General features: G+C 65.8%; 2 protein-coding genes and 1 non-coding gene across 3 annotated transcripts; 2 read left to right on the top strand and 1 right to left on the bottom strand.

Moving 5' to 3' along the window:
- The first annotated feature begins 201 nt into the window (after window positions 1–201).
- On the top strand, window positions 202–329 carry LOC118257327 (U11 spliceosomal RNA). The gene has a single exon (XR_004781519.1). It is a non-coding gene; the product is annotated as a U11 spliceosomal RNA (small nuclear RNA).
- Window positions 330–524: 195 nt separating this feature from the next.
- LOC118257291 (discoidin, CUB and LCCL domain-containing protein 1-like) lies at window positions 525–8,896 on the bottom strand (the record flags this gene model as incomplete). Its single annotated transcript, XM_035565084.2, has 15 exons — window positions 525–1,090; window positions 1,512–1,634; window positions 1,792–1,829; window positions 1,964–2,054; window positions 2,211–2,297; window positions 2,379–2,547; window positions 2,630–2,748; window positions 3,287–3,481; window positions 3,592–3,629; window positions 3,771–3,904; window positions 4,054–4,126; window positions 4,357–4,408; window positions 4,866–5,003; window positions 6,754–6,975; window positions 8,812–8,896. Coding segments are annotated over 15 exons (1,995 nt in total), but the record flags the coding sequence as incomplete, so codon positions are not given.
- Window positions 8,897–11,203: 2,307 nt separating this feature from the next.
- Window positions 11,204–20,825, top strand: GMEB1 (glucocorticoid modulatory element binding protein 1). Its single transcript, XM_050715256.1, is given in 11 exon segments — window positions 11,204–11,438; window positions 12,387–12,418; window positions 12,420–12,471; window positions 13,389–13,471; window positions 13,473–13,523; window positions 14,463–14,566; window positions 15,019–15,173; window positions 16,280–16,408; window positions 17,122–17,259; window positions 18,173–18,295; window positions 19,298–20,825. Coding segments are annotated over 11 exon segments (1,809 nt in total). The 3' UTR covers window positions 20,005–20,825.
- The last annotated feature ends 236 nt before the right edge of the window (window positions 20,826–21,061 follow it).

Here is a 21,061-nt window from a genome sequence, read left to right as displayed (position 1 = left end):
CCGCGCGGCTGCGGAGCGTGGGGTTTTGAGGGGAAAAAAGGCAGAAATCGTTAAAAATGAACGAAGATAAGGCGGAAAAATGGAAGAGGAAAGAGGAAAGGAGGAGGGAATTGTCTCTGTTGTCAGAGGGGAGGGTGGCCTCGCCGTGACCTAGACGGGGTGCGGGCGCTTTCCGGAGGCGGCGGCGCGGGGCGCGACCCCAAAAAGGGCTTCTGCCGTGCGTGGCACGGGGGGGCCTCGGCCGCCCCCGCGGAATCGACATCAAGAGATTTCGGGAGCACAATTTTTGCGCGCGGGGCCCGCCGGTAACCGCCTGTTCCGGCGCCCCTGGGCCTGACGTGAAGGACAGAGCGCGGGGAGTGGGAGGGGGGGTGAGCTCCAGCACCCGTAAGAGCGGCGGGCGGGGTGATTCGGTTCCACTTCGATTCCTACCCCCCCCCCCCTTTTGTCCCCACTTCACGTTCCCGCAGCTCTCTGCGCCCTTCATGTGTCCACACCCCCCCGGCACGCGATCCGGAGGACCGTTTTATATATACATATATATATATAATATATATTTAAATAAAATAGCGTTTTTCTTAAAAAATCCTCCCTTGAGGCTCGCCAGCCCAGCGCCTCGAGCCTCCCCTCCACCAGCGCTCCCCCACACCCCCGCTCCCTCACCAGGCTTCGTGGTACACGTGCGAGAGGGGACGCTCGGGCGAGGGGCTGTCCCCACGGGGGCCGGGGGGCAGCTCCCCTCGGGGGGCTGCGTTCGCCCCGTCGCATCCCCGGGGCTCCCCGGGCGGCAGGGCGGGCGCATCGTACCCTGCCGGGGGCCATTCCGGGGAGCCGGTGCGGCTCGGGGCACCGGGGAGCCCCGTGATGCCGCAGGGGCTCCGGCGGGTGCCGACGGGCTCGGGGTCGCCGAACGGCGTGGCGTATTCTGGCTCGGGCGGCAGCGGCTCGGCGTACTCGTGGGACTGTCCCGGCACGGCGTAGTGGCTCACGACCAGCGGCAGCGTGTAAGCCTCGTCCGGGGCCGGTTTGAAGGTGGAGGGCCCCGTCTGGCTGCTGGGGCTCACCTGCACCACGTCCGGCTCGGCGTACTCTGCCCCGGGGACACCCGCAAATCAGCTGGGGACAGCGGGGAAGGAACGGCCCCGCAGAGGAGCGGGGGCCCCCTGCCCCCCCGGCCGCCCCATGCGGTGGTGGGCTCAGGTGCGTGGTTACAGAGGGGCTGAGGGCACCAGCACCGCCCGCAAGGGCTGTCAGAACCTCTCAGGGCACGGCACCCACCCCATGGGGACAGCACGTCCCTGGGGGAGCCCAGCGCCCTCCAGTACCGCCTGTGTATTGAGTGCAGTAATTTCTCCCTTTGCGGGGGGTTCAGGACGCAGGACGGGGGCTGCACAGGGGTGGTGCGGGGGGGGGGGGGGATGGCTCCCCGGGGTGCAGCGTGGGGGTACACAGCTTAGTTCTGCCTCTCCTCCAGGCTGTAGGACCCCTCCACACGCCCTCGTCCCCGTTACCTGGCGAAGGGGGCTGGCTCAGGTCTCCCAGCGGGGCCGCTGCGGGGAAGGAGGGCGGCGTGGAGCCGGGGGGCGGCAGGCTCCCCAGGGAGCACCCCGGGCTCGACTCCAGCTTGGGGTACCCTGCGCGGAGAGCAGAGCCCCCAGCTCTCACACACCGCCACCCTCGGGGACGGAGGTGCCTCCGGGGCTGAGCAGGAAGGAGCCCGACAGCTCGGGCCTTAAATCAGCCGCCCCCCTCCTGCCTTTGGGCCCCCCACCCGCGGGTGGGGGCCGTTACCTTTCGCGAGCCCGCAGTTCAGCTCGGCCGCTGGCTTCCTGCGAGGGGAGAGCGGGACGAGGGTGAGGGGCTGCCCCGCGCCCCCCTGTGCTGGCCGCGTCCCTTCTGGCCCCGGGACACGGCCAGCAGCCTGACGCAGCTTTTGGGGAGGGGGCTGCCGGCCGGGACCCACCTCCTCCTGCGGCAGAGGAAGGCCAGCAGCAGGAGGCTGGAGCAGAGGAGGACGAAGCCGCCGACGAGCAGCATCACCAGCAGCGTGGAGCCTGGGGAGGGAGGGCGGCGTCGGCACCGTGCCACGTCCCACGCCCACGGGGCTCCCGTGGGTGCCAGGAGCCCACGGCGGGCAGCCAGAGCTGGGAGACGAAGGCGCGTGCCCGCAGGCACCCACGAGAGCGGGGACAGCCCCGCGGGGCACCCACCGGCCTTCTCGGGGTCCAGGGCGACACCGGGCACGGGCGTGCGGCCGGTGGGGACGGGGAGCGGGACCTCCTCGGGGACGCTGGGCACTGCGGGGCAGAGCGGGTGCCATCAGGGCCGGGGCCACCCGTGGGTGCACCACGGGGACGTGCGGGCCGTGGGACGCTCACCGTAGGGCCGCGGGGCGCGGACCCGCTCCATCTGGCAGCCCAGCAGGGCCACCTTCATGGCGACGCGCCGGTGCCAGCTGCGGGGCGCGACGCGCAGGTAGCGGGTCACGATCGGGGGGATGAAGGCGTTGGAGACCTCCCCGCGGCCGTCCACGTTTCCTTCAAACACCTGGCGGAGGCGGCAGGGATGGCCCCGGAGCTGCGGGCGGGGGCTTGCGCGCCCACCCTGCCGCCCGCGCCCCAGCGCCCACCTTGTCCTCCCGGCCTCCGCTGCCCCTGTAGGGTCTCCAGTTCTTCCCGTCGCGGCTGGAGGACACGCGGTAGGACGTCACGTAGTAGTCGTACATCTCGGAGCCCTTCGTGACGATCCCTGGCGGGCAGGATGCGCCCTGCGTGTCACCAACCCACCCCCCCAACCCCCCCCCCGCCCCGGAACACCCGCGGCCCCCGCTGTGCCCCGAGGAGCCGATGACCCCCCGGCTGCATTCCTCCCTCCTCCCCCGGCCTCACAATGTCCCCATTTTCCTCCCGCCGGCCGCCGCACAAAGCCCCCCCCGCTCGCGGCGGGCTCGGCCGAACAAAAGGCGCCCGCTGGCACCAGATGCGGGAGCAGAACGGGGGCTTGTTCGTCCCACAGACGGCTGCGGGGGGCCGGGGGGGGGGACGACAAAACGGGGACGGGAAGGAGCCGCGAGGGAGGCTGGGCGCTGCCTGGATGCGTCTGCACCGGGGTAACTGGAGCAGGAGGTGGCCCAAGGAGTCCTAAAAGCTCCTGGGAGCTTTAGGGGGATTCGCAGCCACTCGGGGCGGGGGGGGGGGGGGGGTCCCACAGAGGCAGTGACCAGGGTGGCGCAGGGACAGGGATGGGGACGGCGGCTGTCCCCCTCCAGCGGCCCACGGACACCGACCTGTGACGTTCCTGCGGGTGCCCAGGTCCAGCTCCAGCCAGGCGGCCTCGGCGCCGGGTTCGGCCGCCCAGGAGGGGCCGGGGGTGCCCAGGGCCGCCCGCTCGGCCGCCCAGCCCCGCTCCTGCCCCAGCGCGTCCACCTCCTGCCACCAGGACGAGGCGTTGAAGGCGGCCACCTCCAGGGCATCGCCGCAGGCTGCAAGGGCAGGTGGCAGCTGGGGACCCGGCCGACGCTGGGGACCCCACGCGGGGTGGCAGCGGCACCACTTCGGGCGAAAGGAGTGGCTTAATTTATGGGAAAGATACCTTTGTGGAACAGGAGACGCTTCTCTGACAGGGAGCCCCTGCGGGAAGGGAAGGGAGGGAAGGGAAGGGAGGGACGTCAGGGGCTGCTCCTGCTCTTGGGGGACGAAAACCTGGCACCGCCACCCGGAGTGGGGGGGGGGGGGGCTCTGAAATTGAGGGGTGGCAGCCCCCGCACCCACCTCTTGGAGTGGAGCCCGTTGGCGAAGGCGGACTCGTAGAGCGTGATCCCCTTCTCCTGGGACAGGGTGACCTGCCCGCCCGTCTCGTCCGCGATCACCCCGGCGTGCACGGCCGCCTTGCACAGCACCGAGGTCTGCGGGGACCCGCGGGGGGGGGGGGTGGGGATCAGAGCAGCCGGGTCCCCTCCCCTCCGCTGGCGGCAGGACGGGGGTGACAGGCGCCAGCCACGCGCTGGGGACACCCGGGTGTCACCCCGCGGGGGGAGCGGGGCGCTGTACGTACGTCCCGGTAGCCCTGGCGGACGTTGCCCCAGATGTCCCCCTCGATGTCCTTGCAGCCGGCAGGGCAGTACACGCTGCAACACGGGGGGGGGAGGATCAGGGCTGCCACCCCGCGTACACCCCAGGGTGGTTTTGTGCCCCGAGATGTGTGTCGTCGTGTCCCCCCCCCCCCGCAGCAGAGGAGCTGGGGCTGCACCCCAAGGGCCCCCCCGGCAAGCCCAGCCCGAGCCCCGGGAGAGGGCTGGGGACAAGGCGGCGCTGCTGGGGACGGGCTGGGGGGCACCAAGCGGGGAGGGGCACGCACCTGGTGTGCTCCTGGGACAGGTGGGTGCCTCTCTTCAAGCAGGAGACCACGTCTGCAAGGCAGGGACACCCCTGGGTGAGGGGCTGCGGGGGCCCGCCCCCCCCCCCCGGCACCCGGAGCACCCCATCCCCTTCCCAACCCCTGCTCCTGGTACGGGTTTTGTCCCCCACCCCCGGGTCCCCACGTCAGGGGGACGGGCGGCGACGTCTCCTGGCTCCCCGCAGCCCGTCCTGCTGCCGCAGTGAGCCCCGGGCTGGGGTCCCAGCTGCCCTGGGGGGTCCCAGATCCGGGGGCCCCCAGCTCGTGCTGCCACCCCCCCCCCCCCCCCCGCCCCAATCACCTCCCCCGCACCCCCAGCCTCCACCGTGCCCCCAGGCAGGGGAAAAAAAAACAAAACAAATCAAAACAAAAAAAACACCTAAGGATCCCCGGGGGGGGGGGGCATTATTTTGGGAGCTCGGAGCAATGGGAGCCACCCTGGGGTGGGCAAGGAGCCCCCCCCCCCCCACCTGGGTGCTGCGAGCTGGCGTAGGACAGGAGGAGGCCTCGGCCCGAGCGGTGGCTGCTGCTGCGGAACAGGACGGTGGCGGCGCTCCAGTTGGTCACCAGGCGCGAGGCGGCGGGGCCGGCGTTCCTGCAGTAGGGCCCTGCCGGGAGGGACAGCGCCGTGGGGGGGCGATCGGGGTTCCCCCGGGGTGGGGGCACGGGCACCCGGACCTGGGGGCTTCGCCTCCCCCGGGGGGGGGGGGGGGCTCGGGCAGGGGGGCTGTGCCCCGGGAAGGATGCTCGGGGCTGGGGGGGGGGGGGGCCCCCGTCATCATCCCCGCAGGCACCGGGGAAGGGGGTGGGGGGGACACAAAGCCCCTGGTTTGGGATCAGGGCTGGACCAGGCCCCCCCACCCCCGTGGTGACGCCACCTCGGCCAGCTGCGTAATCCCCTGCTGCTTCCTGGAAAACGTCTGACAAGGAGACTCTTAATTGCCTAATTACACCCAGCTGGGACGCAGCGAGCAGCCGCCGAGGCCAACGGCCCTTGTGGGCGCCGGTCAGCGCTGCCGGGGCTGGCACGCACGGCTCGGCCCCACACGGCCCCAGGAACGGGTCCTTGTCCTTGTCCTCGTTCCTGTCCCCCCCCCGCCCTTTCCACGGGCGCCGCCGAAGCCGCCCCCTAAATCCCGCGGAGCGCCCACGTGTGACCCACGCGAACTCGCAGGCCCCATCTCCCGGGTTAAAAGCGCAGCTCCGGGTGCGGGAGGGGTCCTTGGGGCATCGCTGAGCCCCGACGGGGACGAGGGGGGTCCCCGGTCCGGTCCCCTCCGGCCCCGTGCCGCCTCCCCCCCACCAAGCGCCCATGGGGAGGGGTCCCCAGGACCCCGGCGCGGCCCCGGGGGAGGGCGGCAGGGTCAGGCCGGGGCTCGCCGCGGGGCCGGTCGGGCGCCGGGAGCGGGCTCTGAGTCAGCCTCTTCCCGAAAAGCACCCGGGGCTCCAGCAGGCGAGGGACGGGGACGCCAGCGGGACCCTGCGCCGGCCCCATCCCGACGGCAAAGGCACCCCAAGGGGCTGCGGGTGGCCCGAAGGGAGCTGGCACCCACGGGCGCACACCCCTGGGTGCTTCAGCAGGGAGCTGGGCGCAGACCCAGCACCCTCCCCGTGCCTCGGTTTCCCCCCGCAGGGGCGGCCGCGAGCGGTTCCTACCCCAGCGAGGCCCAAAAGGGGTTTTGGGGTGCGCACGGGGTGTGTGTGGGGGGGGAAGCAGCAAGGGGCTGCGGTCCCGGGGGTTGCAGAAGCCTCGTTGGGGGGGCGGCACCATCCCCTAAATATTTACAGGGCTCGGGCACAGCCCAGCAGGGCGCAGGCGGCCAAGGGGAGCGGCTCGGGGGCAGCCTGCCGGGCGGGGGGGGGGGGGGGGGAACACAGAGCGCAAACCCCAAAACGCCGGGGGCTGGGGGTCCCCCACCTCGGGGCACACGGGCTTTGGGGACCAGGGATGGACGCGTCCCCGAGGCCACGCCGGGCAGTGGAGGGGTTGGGGACTGGGGAGCTCACGCGGTGCCACCCCCGTGGGTGCCAACCCTGGGGGATGCGGGTGAAAAGAGTGAGAAATTGGGGAAAACGGGCAAAAATCCCAGCCCCGGGAACATGGGGGGGGGGGGGTGGGGGTGGGATTTACACCGGCTCCTTCCCGCCCCACAGCTGTGGTCGCACCCCAGTGGGGCCACGACCCCCCCTCCCCCGGCGCGCCGCCTCGGCCACCCCCTTCCTCGGCACGAAAACGGGGCAAAAAGCCCAATTTCCCCCATCTCCTCCTTAACCGGGACTTCCCAAATCTGCCGTCCGTGCCCCCCCCCCCCCCAGCCCCCGGGGCGGCGCCGCCTCGGCGTCCCCCCCGTCCCGTACCGTAGGTGGCTCCGCTCTCGGGGTCGGCGAGCAGCAGGGAGCTGCGGGCGCAGCTCTCCGAGGGCTCCAGGTCGACGTCCCCGAAGACGAGGATGAGGGAGGTGCCGGGGGGGGCGCGCAGCCGCCAGCGACAGGCCGTGTGGTTGGGGTACGTGCCCGGGTAGTTCCTGGAGCTCAGCGTCCCGCTGCGCGCCGTCAGCACCGTGTGGCCGCAGCCGTCCCCTGCGGAGAGAGGAAAAGGGGGGGGGGGGAGAGCTCAGCGGGGCCCCCCCCCCCCCCAGAGCCAAAAGAATCCCCCCCCCAGGGATCACCGCGAGCCCCAAAACAGGGGGAGCTGTGCTCTCCGGGGCCCCGTGCCTCAGTTTTCCCCAAGGTTCCCCACCAAGCGCAGCCCAGCACCGGCTCCCTGGGGCCGGGGACGCCCCGCCGGTACCCGCGCCCCCCCCCCCCCCCCCCCCCCAAAATGTTTTCCTTTTTGGAAAAAAAAAAAAAAATCACTGTTTTTGTCGATTTTCCAGCCATATAAAAAGCAGCAAATTCCCCGGGGACAGGCCCCAGGGTCACGGCAGCCTCAGTTTCCCCCGTGACCCCCCCCCCAGACACCCACACCACCCCTTCGCTAGCCCAGGCCAATTTGGGGGGGGGGGGGATTTGGGGGAAGAACCCCGCAGGGGCGCACAGCACCGAGCAGCTGCGTGCCCCCCATGTCCCCGGGGGGGGGGGGGGGGGTCACGGTGGGCACCCGCCACAAAGGGGGCTTTTTTCTGGCCTCGCCGCCCCCGGATACGGGGCAATATCCCAAAAATGCAGATTTTAAAGGGTTTGGCGGGGGGGGGGGGGTTGTCCGAGGGGGTTAACCAAACTGCAGGAATCTTGCCCCAAAAAGCCAGCGAAGCCACGGCCGTGGCCGGCAGTGCAAAGACCCCAAGCGAAACCCCACCAGGAGGAGGGGGGGGGACGTGAAAAGAATGGGGGGGGGGGGGGGGGTCACAGCATCACCGCCCCTGCCTTGGCTCCGTCACCAGGAGACGGCACAAAGCGGCGCCGGGGAAAAATCCCGTGGGGAAAGGGAAGGAAAGGACAAGGGGGGGGGGGACGGGGGGGGCACCGGATGGCGGAAGCTCCGGACCCCCCCGGGGACGGGACGGTGGCCAAAGCGGGGCCACCGGGGGGATGGGGGGGGGGGTGTGCAGGGCCCTCTGGCAGCCTCCCGGGGCTGGGCAGGATCCGACCCGCCGGGAAATCTGTGCCCCCCCCGGTGTCCCCGTCCCGTGTCCCCCCCCCCCCCCCGAGCTGCTGTGGGATTTTGGGGTGTTTTGGGGGAGTTTGGGGCGAGGGACAGGCGGGGTGGTTGGGATCCGCGGGGAGGATGCTGGCAGCCGAGTTCGGGGGGGGGGGGGGACGGGACACAGGGGCTTGGGTGCCTCCCCCCCCCGGTGCCGTTTTTGTGCTGATTTTCATTCAATTAATAGGAATTAATAAAAAAAATAAAGGACTCGGGACGCCCGGGGGTGTCCGGGAACTTCGGCTCCGTGACGTCCCGCCTGTGGAGCCAGGGAGATTCGGGAAGATGGGACGGGGGGGACGCGGGGGGGGGACAGACACCGGGGGGGGGGGGGGGGACGGGGACACCGGGGGCCCCGTCCCGTTACCCAAAGCCCCCTCGGAGCATCCCGGGCACGTCGCAGGGAGGGGACCGGGAGCCCAAACCCCTTAGGGCCACCGCTGCCCCTAAGGGTGAAGCCGGTGCCGGGGACACCGACGGGTGCCGTCACCCCCCCCCCCCCCCAAAAAAAAAAAAACAAAAAAAACCCCACTAAAAACCCCCCAAACCCCGTTTTTTGCCCAAAACCTCACTTTCGCCCCCCAAAAAGGCACTTTCTCCCCCCAAAACCCCGGTTTCCCCCCCAAAACCCGAAGGGCCCGGGGGGGGGGGGGGGCCGCGCGGGCACAGCGGTGCCGCGGCCCCGTTGCGTGCACAGAACCGGGGGGGGGGTGAGGGGGGGGTTCCCGGTGCCGGTCCCGGCGCCCATCCCGGTCCCGGCGCCCCGCACTCACCGTCCTGGCCGCCGGCCGGCCGCAGCCCAGCGGGCCCCAGCAGGAGGCAGCGGCGGAGCAGCGCCAGCGCCAGCCCCAGCGCCCCCCCCCCCGCCGCCGCCGCCGCCCGCCCGCATCCTCGGCACGGCCCCGGCCCCGCCGCCGCCACCGGTCCGGCCCCGCCGCCGGGGCCCGCCTCCGCCCCGCCCCCGCGCCGCTCCCATTGGCTTGCCGCCGCCCGGCCCCGCGCCGCTATTGGCCGGCCGCGCCGCCGCTCAGCCGCGGATGCCCCGCGGGGTTTCGCCGAAGGGGGGGAAAACGAAACGGAGCCGGGGGTGGGGGTGGGGGGGGGGGTGGCTGAGGGCGGCGGGCACGGAGCCGCCCGCCGCCACCGGCGGGGGAGGGGGGCGGGGGAGCTGCTCCGCGGTGCGGCCCCCTCCCGGTGAAGGCAACCGAAGCTGCGGGGAGGCTGCGGCCCCTTTAAGCCAGGCGGCGGCCGGAAGTGCTGGCGGCCGAGGCCGCGGCGGGCACTGCGCGCGGGCGGGCACTTGCGCATGCCGGCTCCTGCCCGGCCCCGCTCTTTTCCCCCCACCCCCGGCTCCCCTCCCCCCCCGCTCTCCCAAGCCCCCGGACTCGGCCGCTCGGCGACGGTTTAAGGTGCCCGGGCCCGGCGCCGCGCTACGGGAGCCGGCAGGGGGCCAGGCCCCGGCGGCGGCGGCGGCGGAGGCGGCGGCGGCGGCGGAGGCGGCGGCGGCGCGGCCGACGGGGGGGCGGGGCGGGGAAGGGGGGACGCTCCCCCCCCCCTACCTCAGCGCGCGGCGAAGCGTGCCGCCGTACGGGCCGCGCGCGACCGCGGGGGGGGGGCGGGGGGGGCGGGGGGGGGATTGCGCTGCTGCGTCCGCATGCGGGGGGGGGGGGAGCGGGGAGGGAGGGGGGAGCGCGGAGGCCACGCCCCATCCCCCGGGGCGGCCACGCCCCCGCCGCGCGCCGCGGGGGCACCGGGCTCGGCCCCCCCCGGGTGGGGCCTGAGGGGAGGGGGGGGGGGGGGGGGGTGGACCCCCCCGCTGTCACCCCCCGGGGCCTGGCCCGGTGCTCGGCCCCCGAGCCCCCGTTACCCCGGGGAAGCCCCCCCCGGGACCGTTGGGGTCGTGGCTCTGCAGCACCGGGCTCTGCTCGCTGCCCCCCCCACCCCGGTCAGCCCCCCCAGGCCTTGGCAGCCCCCCTGGGCTTGGGATGGGGGCGAGGGGACGGGAACAGGGCAAGGGGATGGGGACAGGGGCGAGGAGTGGCCCCCAGGCCGGGGAGGTGCCCCCTGCACCACGTCCCATGGGCAGCCTCGCTCAGCGGTTCTGGCCTTCGCTCCGGTTCTGGCCTCGCTCTGTTCTGGCGTCGCCGCGGTTCTGGCCTCACTCCGGTTCTGTATCTTGCTCTGGTTCTGGGTCTCACTCCGGTTCAGGCCTCGCCTCGCTCCGGCCTCGCTCCGGCCTCACCCCGCTCTCACTCCTTTCTGCTCTGGCCTCGCTCTGGTTCTGGCCTCGCTCTGGTCTCACTCTGGCTCCAGCCTCACCCCGCTACTCACTCCCGGTTCTGGCCTCGCTCCGGCCTCGCTTGTCCCGCTGGCCTCCAACGGGTCCGTGCTCACCGCAGCCGCTTCCCCAGGCGCCGCCTCACACCCGGGCAGGAGCTGGACGGGGCTGGGGAGGCCGGCGGGGGCTCGGGGCGCTTTTGCAGGGCTGCGAGGATGAGCCTGGGCCGAGCGCCTGGCACCCGGGCCGAGCCCGTCCCAGGGCCAGGCGCCGGGTCCATCCTGGGGCCGATTCATCCCGCACCCGGGGCGATTTCATCCCGCGCTTTTGCGGACAGAACCACCTCTGTGCTCCCCTGCATAGCCTGTGAAACCAGCCCTAGGGGCACGGCGGTACCCGCGCCGCTCACAGCAGCACTGCGCGCCCTCCGTGGCCCTGTGCCTCCAGCACGGCCGCTCTGCGGCTCGGGGGCTGCGGAAGAAGGATCCGTCCCAGGCAGGTTCGTGTCAGGGGGCGATTGGAGCCTGCCCCGGCCGGGGGGGAGAAGCTCTGCCTCGGGATCCTTCCTCCCCGCGCCCTCTTGTGCTGCCACAACCTCACACACGGCCTCACTCGGCCCTCTGGCTGTGCCGGCTCGGAAAGTTACCAGCGAGATGGCGCTGAGGGGGGGGGGACCTGAGCCTGCCGGCACGGCGTCACCAGGACGAGGTGCTCGTAGCCGCCGCGATCGGCAGGCGAGGAGCGAGATCCGCTCTGGGGGAGGACGTGCGGGCACCTGCCGCCTCCCTGGTGGCGAATTTAAACCGCCTGCTGGCCGCCTCGGGAGCCCGAGAGCCGCTCGGCAGCCCGGAGCCGTGCCGTTTGCTGCAGCGGGGACCGGGGGGACGATGCCCGCGCGCTGCCGCGGCGTTCTCCCCCTCCCGCGGTGCAGCCATGCCTCTGCTTGCCCTCTGCAGCGCCCCGGCACCCCGCCGGCCGGGCTTCATGTGAGAAGATGGCGAAACGCCGAGGTGAGCGTCCCTGTGGGCGATGTGGTGGTTGTACCAAGTGACGGCAACGAAGGGGAGAACCCGGAGGATACCAAGACCCAAGTGATCCTGCAGCTCCAGCCGTGCAGCAGGGGTGAGTCGGACACCGAGGGGCGGCGGGCGGGGGGGGGGGGGGGGTCTGGGGGCTGCGCCTCGCAGCCCCGCGGCGGTTTTATTTGAGGCAAATAACCCCGGCTGAAGCCTGCCCGGGCGTAACTCGGGGAAGCTTTTGTGTGTGTCGCCGTCACGGGGCTCCCGAGTGCCGGAGCCGTCCTGCGGAGCCGCAGGATGCCCTGTCGCTGTGCCCTGCGCCACGCGGGGAGGACGTGGGGCGAGCACCCCGCCGCCCTTCCCGGGTGGATTTTGTCAAACCGCAGCCGATTCCCCTGAGGGGCTGCGCCACACAGCCTGCGAGGCTGCCTTCGTGCCTGCAGGCACCCGGGGTTTTTAGTTATCCTCCCAAATCCATGCCTGGATGTTGGAGGGAGAAGCCTCGCGGTCCCCCGAAGCAGCAGCTGCCGTGGGCGCTTCATCACTGAACAGCTGCGGGGGTGTAAAACGTGGCGGCTCCGGCTCGGCGATGTTTGCAGGGGGTTGCTGCAGGCCTGACAAACGGCTCTTCCCTGCCCGATCGCCCGGGAAGTCGCCGATGCTGCAGAATGTCCACGCAGGAGGGGAGGGAAATCCGTGGCGTCATTGAGCTCCGCTTCCTGTGTGTGCGGGCGGCTGCTGGGTTTTGTCATGATAATAATAGGAGAGAGGAGGATGGGGGAAGCGGTCCTGCGGAGGCTCGCTCCGGTGGGCACCGTTCAGCCTCGTGCTGCGATGGCAGCGCCTCTGCCCTGCTCCAGCCCCCGGGACCGTTTTTATCAGATTTTGTACGTGCCAAAAAAAATGTCCGCGGCTCAGCTGTCAAGCGGAACGCGCGGCGTCCCTCGAGGACGGGCGAGAAAGGAACGCGGGGGATTTTAACACCGCTCCGTGAAGCTTAATCCGCCGTGCCGCCTGCGGTTATTTAAACAGCGGGCACTTTCACTAACAGGATTTACACAAGAGGGCTCGGAGGCCAGCGCCCGCCGTGGTGGCCGTCGAAACGCCACACATCCACAAGCTGGAATAAGGGCTCGGTATGAGTTGACTGCTCGGCGGGGGCGTTATTTCCCCATCCGCAGGGCCGGTCGCCGCCGGAGCTGGTGTCTGTGGGCTGGGGGGGCTTCCATCCGGCTCTGCCCCAAGGGGTTGCCGTCCACCCCGGGCTGTCGTCACGGGGTGTGGGTGCTGCGGGGCTGGGGGTGCTTCCGGACTAAGTCTGCTCGGGCTCAGAGGCCTGGAGGTGAGGTCCTGCGTTCTCCTGCACGCGAGCGGGAAGGGCTCCCAACGGAGGTTCCTGAACGTCGGGCTCCGGCTGCTGGTCTCTTGGTGATCCAAAACCCTTTCGAGATTTGGACCTGAGACGTTCAGAAGGATGAGCGGGCTGGCCCCACGTGCTCCCTGCCAACCACTGAGCAATACAGAGGGCTCATAAAGTGTCCTATAGTTAAGGTGCTGCCACTAAAATCGTAACTAGTGTTCTGCTTCCTGCGTGGAGGCGCGGGTCTTTTGCAATATTAGCAAAAACTAGGCACGTCGCAGAGAATATATGGGGAGTAAATGCGCGATTCTCTCTGCTAGAGGAGACGCCAGAGCTCCAAGAAAAAGCTGTGAAATGTGTTCCTGAATTTATTTTTCCACAAAGTGGTGGTTGTTCTCCTTGCCCCCCCCTTAGAGATGTGGTTGGGTTTCCGATCCCACGTTCTCCTAAACGATGAGCTTCGTTCTGAGTGATGCTCTATTAAAAAAGCAGATTTGCTTTTCTGGGTAGGAGCATATAGGGCTAGAGCAGAAACTGGAAAAGGCTTGAAAAGAGGTCAGGTCCTGAGCTAGGAACGGCCCTTCTTGTGGTTTCCTGAGCGTAGGTCTTCAGATTGTGAGCTCTCAGCTCGCGCTTGCGTAGAATCTGAGCCTCTCGGCGACCAAAATTTCATTTTTGCCGTTTCTCCCTCAGACCCCAAGCACCATTGAAAAACAAACGGAGGAAATCGCAGATCGCCTGCCTACCCCATCACCTGCGGGGAGAGCAAAGCCATCCCTGCTCTGGAAGAAGTTTGTCTGTCCGGGAATTAATGTCAAGTGTGTGAAGGTAGGAGAGTTTTCACAGCAGATTTCTTCTCCGCTCCCGGGTCTGGCGCTTTACCTCCGCAGGACTTCCTTACTTGTTGTGTTTCGTCTGAGCCCTGTCCTGGAGCTGAGTGACTTCATCTTTGCAGCGTGCCGGACTGTTAATGCTGGCGTTGGTTTTAGCATGGGGAGAAGGAAGGGAAGAGTGGGTTAAGGGGAAGGCCTCTCACCCACCTTACATTTCAGCGCTGCTCTTGGTTGCTGCCTAAAGCAGAGCCGTGTTTGGCACACGGCGAGGGACGTGGAGCTGAAGGCAGGCAGGGATGCGTAGTGAGATCTTCCCTGTCTCTTTCCCTCGGCGTCCTGGTGTTCCGCGCCTGTCACTTCCTCAGGGAGCAGGCTGCATCGAGAAGGGGGATGTTGCCGTTACCTTTTTCCACTTGACAATGTGCTAAAGCAACAGCTGGTGCTCTGAGGCTGCGTCCCGGGCGCTGCTGCGGCGAGAGCGCTCTGCTGAGACCCTCAGCGGGAGCTCGGTCACTGGGGCAGGGCAGGAGGACGTCCGAGTGCTCACCTGCGTCAGCGGCATGCTGCTCGGCTCGTTCATGTACTGGGAGCCTCCCAAAATGGTCCTCTGAGATGACTGCAGCTCACGCAAGGAGCTGATTTGGTTCACGACCTGTACAAAAGCCTTCGGAGCTGTTCCTGCCTGGGGCTGTTCCTGCCTGGGGCTGTGTGGTTTGAGTGCTGCTGGCTGGCGTCCTGCAAACTGTCCCTGCTGGGTTGTAAGCGCTCTGTGCTGAGGGGTTCGGAGCTGGTAGGGGTTTGGGAAGCAGCTCCTCTTCTGGGGAAGAACTGGGGGCTTAGGTGAGCTGGCCTGGCTGGGACTGTGTCCTCACCCAGCCTCCTGAAGCGTTGCCCCCCCCTGTGTTTGCTGAGCCCGTGCTTATCTCCTTGCCAGTTCAATGACCAGCTGATCAGCCCGAAGCATTTTGTTCACCTGGCTGGGAAGTCAACCCTAAAGGACTGGAAGAGAGCCATTCGCCTCGGAGGAATCATGCTGAGGTATGTGACCTGCCCACCGCCGTGTCCAGCTTCCAGGCTTCATCGCTGCAGCTGCAGGACCCCCAGCAGGCATTTTGTCTGCCTTGCAGTCCCCAAAAGATCTCCTGGGGGCTCTCATTACCTGGCCAGCAGCCTGCAGCACCCGTGGGGCAGAGATCCCGGTGTACAGGGCAGGATTCCTCATCCTGTGTAGAAATGGCCTCACCTGGGGGTCGTAGGTACTTGGTGGAGGTGGAACGGGGCTGGTCCCCAGCTGGAGACGCGTGTGTGAAGCTGGGGGTTGGTTTGTGCTTGCCATTTGAAAGCTCCGCAGATGTTTTGTGCGAAGAGTGCCGCTGGGTTCCCCTTCCCCCGTCCTTCCCATGGCCGCAGTATTCCCACGTGGATCGCTCCCTTTCATCTCCCGTCCGAGACTTGAGCTGAGCCTGCTTCTCTCCCTCCTCCCTGCGCAGGAAGATGATGGACTCGGGGCAAATCGACTTCTACCAGCACGACAAAGTTTGCACCAACACCTGCCGGAGCACCAAGTTCGACCTGCTGATCAGCAGCGCCCGAGCGCCGGTGCCGGGCCAGCAGAGCGTGGTGCAGACTCCCACCTCCGCTGACGGTAAGAAGGCAGGTAGCAGCGGCACGAGCTTCCCCCTGATGCTGCCTCCTCCCTGGGCTTACTAAATCAGGTTTCCCACATCGCTCACCACCTTCTCCCCAGGTGTAGCAGGGCAGTTCAGGAGGCTGCCCCGGTTTTCTGGAAGGAAGGTGCTTCCCGTGTCCTCTCGGAGAGCTGCCCGCAGCATCGGGCAGGGAGCTCGGGGTGGGCAGCAGTGGCTGGAGGCAGCCTGGGGAGCCAGGGGAGCTTGCTTTGAAGGGATCCCTCTTGGCTGGGAGCCCCGTGTGAGCTTGGGCAGTGCTTTCTGATGTGTTTCCTGTCAGAGGGTCTATAACAAAGGCTAATAGTAACGGGTCCAGGCATGCTGACCTCTTCCTCTGTTCCGCGCCACCTGGACGTCAGCAGATGGGGCACGATGGCTGAAGGCGTGATTTGACGGTCACTCCAGCTACAAATTCTCAGCTAATCCCATGCTTCAGAGCAGAGAGCGATCTCTTTGCAGAGGGCAAAGGAGAAGAATGCTCCCGGTTGTACCCCATCGTTCAGCCGGGCACGTTACTTCTCTATAAGGCCTGGGCGGGTGAGATGGCAGAGGTGTCCGTAGGCTAAGGAGAATCTTCTGGAAAGCACCATGGCTACATGAGAAAACCTTACAGTGGCTGAACATTGGCTTAGGTGTCCCAAGTTGGATCCAGAAAATTAGGATCAAGTTGCATTTGTTTCCATTTAGCATGGACCTGGATCGTGTCGCTTCCTGAGAGCTTAGAGCATCTCTGATGATGGTGATACAGGGGGAAAAAGGTGGCTGGGCTGAGACTTGTTTGCTCCCCACTTCTTTATTCTGATCCCTTTCTTTTAATTTTAGGCCAGAGCTCTGGTTTGGTTTTTGGAGGGTACGTGGTTCTCCCTCCAGAAGCCCCAGAGCCCATCACGGCCCCGACGAGAAGCAGCATCGTTTGCTCTTAGCTGATTTTCTTTAAAGAAGCCAGGCAAAAACAGCCTGACCATGAGAGTGGAAGAGAGCCGGGGAGGGGTGAGGGGGCGGAAAGTAAGGCAGGGATCCGGGGCTGGCACTGCGGGGAGGGCTGACGCCGTCTGTCTGGCAGGGAGCATCACCCAGATCGCGCTGTCGGAGGAGAGCATGGAGGAGGGGATCGAGTGGAACTCGGCGCTGACAGCCGCCGTCACCATGGCCACTGAGGAAGGCATGAAAAAGGACACAGACGAGATCTCGGGTAAGCTCCTCGGGCGTCTTCTCCCCCTCTGCCCGCCTGCTACGACGCGAAGATGGAAAACCCAGGAGCAGAGGCAGTGGCGGCACTGCCCCACAGCCCCGGAGCCATCCCAGCATTTCGCAGGCGTGCAGAGCTCCCTGCTGCTGCTGGGGGCTTCAGCCCTGGCCTTGGGGCTGATTCCTTGGAGCTAGTAACGAGTTGCTACTAGTTACGGTGAGGGCTGTTTGGTTTTTAGTTTATTTGAAGTACGTAAATGTCCGCCAGCCTGGAGCTAGGCTGAAACCATCAGCGTGGTTAGCAGCCCGTGTCAGTACCCTGGCAGCCCTCTGGGCTGTGTTTCTCTGGCTGTGGCGCCTTGCTTTCCCTCCCAGGGTCAGTACAGAAGCTCAGGCAGAATTTCCTCAAAGATTTTAAGCTCTGTGTCTCGGGAGGATGAAGAGAAACAGCGAAACGTTGCCTTGGAGGTCATGGTGCTGCTTGAAAACTTGTTGCTGCCTTGCTTCCTGGATCTATTTTTGTTTCTTTGGGGTTTGGTTTGGTTTGGTTTGGTGTGTTGGTTTTTTTTGTATGTCACATCCACCCCAACGGCCAAATCAGAAGTCATCTTGCAAAGTTTCTCTTGCTGCACATGGCGTAGGTTTAAGGTCGCCTTGTGGGGAAATGCCCACTGATGCTCGCGCCTGCTGACTTCTTCTTCCCTCTCCCCGTGCCAGAGGACACGCTGATGTTCTGGAAGGGAATCGCTGACGTGGGGCTGATGGAGGAGGTTGTGTGCAACATCCAGAAGGAGATAGAAGAAGTGCTGAGAGGCGTCCAGCAGAGGCTGGGCCAGTCTCCCTTCCAAATGACAGGTGGGTCGTGAGCCGGAGCCTCTGCGGTGGGGAAGGATGCTCCAAAGGGAGCCGCGTGCCGAGGCCACGGGGCGACCGTCCCCAGCTCCTGGTGCTCGTTGGAGCAGATTCTCCCAGCGGACCAGAGCCATTCAAACACTTTTTTTCCATGACAGTGGACGGTAAACGGGTCCTACCCCCTCACTTCTTGTTCTGGCCTCGCTTGTGCCAAAAAAAACTGGTTTTGGGGCTGAACCAGATGAAGGAACTGATCTGGGTTAAAAATAGCTCCCCTCCCTTTCTGAGGCTTATTTTTACCTTGGATCAGTGCCCTAATCCAGTTCAGCACACGGCCCCGTGAGCACAGGGCTTGAGAGCACTTCTTGTCGATGCTCGTGCTGAGAGAACACCCATGTAACCACAAACTCCGTTTTACCCAGGATTTTTTTATTTTTTTTTCCCCCCTAAAGTAGCTTTGGGCTGGCAAATCTTTGTGTCTGGTAGGTGGCAGCTTTTGGAAGCTGTGAGTGATTGAAGTCAGTGGATTATAATAGAAATTTTGCACAGCTTTCAGTGGAGCTGGCATGTTAATGACACTGTCAGCAGCATGGGGTGATGATTTGTAGGTGGAGATCTCGTTTGTATCTCTGTGATTGCAAATTGTGCTTTCATTTGCAGCAATTTTGAGCTGCTTGGGTGACACATCTCTGTTTCATTTTCTTTATCATGTGAATGGGATTATTTAGTTCTTGGATGTCAGAAGGATGAGGGAGCTGGGTCTGCCCTTGTCAGCCAGCCCTTGTGGAAGAAAATGGATGGTTTTATAAAAAACAAAAGACAAAATCTGGTGTAATTACAGCACCTTCTGAGTACCTGACGGAGACCCTTGCCCCCTGCGGGACCAGGCACTCATCCCTTTGCACATTCCTTGCAGATGCCGCGGTCTTGAACAACGTTGCTCACACATTTGGCCTGATGGACACAGTCAAGAAGGTTCTGGACAACAGGAAAAACCAGACGGAGCAAGGAGAAGAGCAGTTCCTTTACGCGCTGGCAGGTAGAGTCAGTGCCTCGGCTCCTCGTCCCGTTGCTGCTCTGGGGAACCAACGCGACCTTCCCTCAACGTAACCCCCAATGAACCATATTGGGGTTCTTCTTCGCTCCAGATTGCCCCAAAACAAACCTCCACCGATCCCTTTCCATCCCAGGGCTTGAGTGGAATCGCCCGTGTCCCCAGAGCAGCTGCTCGGGGGCGTTCAGCAGCCCAGAGTGGGGCTAAGCCCTTTGCAGCAGCCAAGGTCCTGGCGCTGGGGGCCCGATCCAGTTGGTGTCAGCAAATCGGTGCTGCTGCTGGCTGAGAGCTGTGCTGCAGCCATCTGAGCTGCTGGCAGCGTGGTGCTGTGCCCGAGCTGATGAACTTGTCTGTCTGTGTGGTCCTGGTGCCGAGCTACCCAGTGCCTCGTGTGGCTTCCCCTGAGCTGAAGCCAACAACCCGACCTGGATGCAGCTCCCTCCTCTCCACGCCCCGTAGGACCTGCTCTTAGCTGGGCTGCCCTAGTCCCCTACTGCCCTGGGTAAATGGGATTACCGCGCTGCTTCTGGCTTCCCGCGTTGACGCGGACGAGGGTCGAGGCAGACGTTTGTGCTGCCCCAGGCGGTCCTGTCCCTGTCCCACGTGTCCAAGGCTCCCGGGACCCAGCCAGGCTCCGGAACCTGTTCCTGCTGCCCGGAGGGGCTCCGTCCTCTCCTTGTAGGCAGGTTTCACCCGGGGAGCAAAGTTCCCATCTTCTCGGCAGCGGGAGGATAAAGGAAGCAGCCGAGTGCTGTAGGGCACTGCGTGTTCCTCGTGCGGGCGCTGCCTGCTGGCAAAGGTGCAGAACAAGGACCCGGGTCTGTTCCCTTGGCACAATTTGGTCCTGAGCGCAGTGCTAGAGGGAGCGGTTGGGGTCCTGCTGCCGCAGACGTGGGCTGTAGCGGCTGCTCGTGGAGCCCTCGAGTCCTGGGAGCTCCCAGCCCGCTGCCCCCAGCCCCGCGCACCGCTTACACCCTCTCTTTGCAGACCTGGAGCGGCAGCTGGAGGAGCAGAAGAAACTCGCCAAGGACCAGAAGGCGAAGTCCCAAACCATCCAGAACGTGGTGCTGATGCCCGTCAGCGCCCCCAAACCCCCCAAGAGACCCCGGCTGCAGCGCCCGGCCTCCGCCACCGTCCTCAGCCCCTCCACCCCCATCCAGCAGCCTCAGTTCACCGTCATCTCGCCCATCGCTATCGCGCCCGTCGGACAGCAGTTCTCCGTGGGCAACATCCCGGTGGCCACCATTAGCCAAGGCTCCAGCCCGGTGACCGTCCACACCTTGCCGTCCGGCTCCCAGCTCTTCCGATACGCCACCGTGGTGTCCTCGTCCAAGACCAGCTCCTCCGACACGGTGACCCTCCACCCGTCCTCCAGCCTGGCGCTGCTCAGCTCGGCGGCCATGCAGGACAGCGGCGCCTTGGCCAACGTGGCGGCCGTGGTGAACCCCGTGGAACTGGTGGCCATGGAGTCGGGCCTCACCTCCACCATCCAAGCCGTGGAGGGCACCTCGGACGACGGGCAGACCATCATAGAGATCGACCCGGCGCCGGACCCCGAGGCGGACGCGGACGAGGCGGAGGGCAAGGCGGTGATCCTGGAGACGGAGCTGAGGACTGAGGAGAAGGTGGTGGGAGACGTGGAGGACCACCAGCACCAGGTCCATAACGTGGAGATTGTGGTCCTGGAGGACTAGCGGGGAAGGCGAGCGTCGGTTTGGGGAAGAGCTGGGAATCCGTTTTCTTTTGGGCTTTTTGGTTAAGCATCCTTACCGGCCACCCCATTTGTTTCCATGGATATTTGCATTGTACTGTATATAAAATATATATATATATAATTTTTTTTTTAAAACAAACAAACAAAAAAAGCTGGAGAAACACGCGAGACCTGGAAAAGGCTCCGTCTCCGTGGAGCACTGAACAATCCTGCCTGTCTGCAGGGCCGAGGAGAGACTGGATCTCTGCTGAACAACCCGGCCGGGAGGAACCGGGCCGGGGCTCCCGACGCTGAGCGCGCTGCGGCCCCGCCGCGGGCATGGTGCTTCCCCCCCGGGCCTGCCGCGGCCCGGGCGGTTTTATTTCAGAGAGACAATAACCAGTGGCTGGAGCTTGATGGGACTGTGGGAAGGGGCGATGGCTATGGGGTGGAACAGGTACCTCATTTGTATTTTTATTTTTTTTTTGCCCAGGGAAGGGAATTCTGCTGGACTCTTCACTGTCACCGCAACTGGGATTTTTTTTTTAATTCTTATTTTTGCTTTGGGGAAGAAGACAGCAACCCCGACTTCGCTGTCCGTATTCTCCTCCTCCTCCACACCAGTTGGTTTTTATATCTCTAATTTTTTTTTTTGTATTTCTTTTGCTCTCCCTTCCCGTGTCCCCGTTTGCCAGCTGCCAAGCCCCGGACCCGCTCTCTCCCCGCAGCACTTTTCCCCCTTCCCTTTTCCCCGCCTGGCCGGGCTCGGTGCCGCAACCGCCGCCGCTTGGAGACTCCGAGATCCCTTCAGCCTGGTGCGTAAAGACAAAAAAAAAAAAAAAAAAAGAGCAGCTCGAGCTTCGTCCCGCAGCCTCCCCGCGTGCCGGCGGGGTGTACAAAGCATGTCGTGCTGTCGCTTCCCAGGAGAGCCGGACTCCGGATCGGGGGCGCCTCCCGTTTACACTGCGTGCCGGGGCTGCTCCCTGCTTGTCGCTACTCGTCTGGTGGTTTTATTTTTCTATTGTTTCTTCTTCTTTCTTCCTAGGATCTCTCCGCAG

The sequence above is a fragment of the Cygnus atratus genome, chromosome 23 (genome assembly GCF_013377495.2).
Source record: "Cygnus atratus isolate AKBS03 ecotype Queensland, Australia chromosome 23, CAtr_DNAZoo_HiC_assembly, whole genome shotgun sequence".
Taxonomy (NCBI): domain Eukaryota; kingdom Metazoa; phylum Chordata; class Aves; order Anseriformes; family Anatidae; genus Cygnus; species Cygnus atratus.
The sequence above is the reverse complement of the archived record's forward strand: the minus strand, read 5'-3'. Positions and strand labels throughout refer to the sequence as shown.